The 1359-nt window shown below is 56.4% G+C and overlaps 1 protein-coding gene across 2 annotated transcripts in view; it reads left to right on the top strand.

Moving 5' to 3' along the window:
• PTGES2 (prostaglandin E synthase 2) overlaps positions 1-828 on the top strand; it is a 6969-nt gene extending 6141 nt beyond the window's left edge. For both annotated transcript variants that reach the window (XM_003785341.3, XM_023510509.1), the window contains one exon: positions 244-828. In XM_003785341.3, the coding sequence (XP_003785389.2) occupies positions 244-372 (129 nt within the window). In that variant the 3' untranslated portion in view covers positions 373-828. The remainder of the gene's footprint in view (positions 1-243) is intronic.
• Positions 829-1359: the final 531 nt, after the last annotated feature.

The raw sequence follows: 1359 nt of genomic DNA, 5'->3' as shown, positions 1-1359 counted from the left end.
CGAACCCGCCACCTTAGGTGTATGTGGCTGGCGCCTTAGCCGCTTGAGCCACAGGCGCCGAGCCCGCACACGCTTCTTTCAAAGCCCCTCACGCAAATCTGGCCTTTTATTGGGTCCTGACAGAGGAGGTGATAGGCACTGGACACACAGCTGGCAGGGGACAGACAGAGCCTGATGTCCCTCTGTGGCCTGGGTGCCCCTATTCCAGCCCAGTTCTGTAACATATTCCTCTCCCCACACCAGGCGGTATACGGCGTGCTGCGTGTCATGGAGGGACTGGAGGCCTTTGATGACCTGATGCGGCATACACACATCCAGCCCTGGTACCTGCGGGTGGAGAAGGCCATCGCGGAAGCGTCCCCAGTGCACTGAGTGTTCCTGCCCACAGGGGGAAGGCAGTGAAGAGGCCAACGCCTGGTGATGCTGTCTGTGTTAAGGGGACATCCTGCATCTTACCCACCTCTCGACTGCCTGTTGCTTCTAATACGGAGTGCCTGCTGGGGCCCTGGTGTACTAGGGACAAGGCCCAGGCTCAGTTTCCATTCACAACAGCCCTGAGGAACCGGGGGGATGGGTTCTTTCTCCCAGCACTGTGGGCCACCTCCGCTGTGCCTCAAGCCTCCTTGTCCTCTGGGCCTTCTCCTGGGGCTCTCAGTGGCTGTCCTGTGGATACACCCAGCGAGTGGGGATCAGATCAGACTCTTGCCCTCAACTGGGCAGTAGGACTGTTTGTTTTAGGGGGAGCCAAGGCTCTCCCTGGTTCTGATTCGGGATCCCAAGTGCCCCCTGGAACTGAGTCACGTTTATAATAAAAGGTTTGCTGCTTCAGTGTTAGGTGCTGTTATCTAGGTCACATGCCACGGGGGACTGTTGATCAAGTATGCCTCAGGGCAAGGCTGCATCAGCTTGAGTGCTGACTCCTGTCAGTCTGGTGCTTGCTGAGGGGCGGGCATCATGCCACACCACACCCAGGGCACCACTGTGGGCACAGGTCCAGGTCTCCCTTCACCCACTTGGTGATGGGACTCTCCAAGCCTTGATTTCTTCCTTTGTCCCATGGTGTATGATAGTCTCTCCTCATGGGAAAGTTGTGAAGGTTCTATGACAAGACTCAGGTCACATGCACAGCATGATGTCCAGCTCAGCAGGCCTATTCAGACTCCTGCTGCACAGAGTGTAGTCTCGGTCCCCTGGTTCCCCTGAGAGGCATGGTGGCCTTCCCTGGGGGCCCTCTGAGGCCAGGCAGGCAACCAGTGAGTCAAATGCCACCCTCCTGGCTCTTGCAGTTGGGTAACTGGCTAGCGCCCCAGACTCTCAGAAAAATTTTAAATTTTTATTTTCTTTCTTTTTCTTTTTTTT

This window comes from Otolemur garnettii, unplaced genomic scaffold (assembly GCF_000181295.1).
Source record: "Otolemur garnettii isolate 467f Iridium unplaced genomic scaffold, OtoGar3 scaffold00014, whole genome shotgun sequence".
NCBI classification, from domain to species: domain Eukaryota; kingdom Metazoa; phylum Chordata; class Mammalia; order Primates; family Galagidae; genus Otolemur; species Otolemur garnettii.
This window is presented reverse-complemented; position numbering and strand designations above follow the sequence as displayed.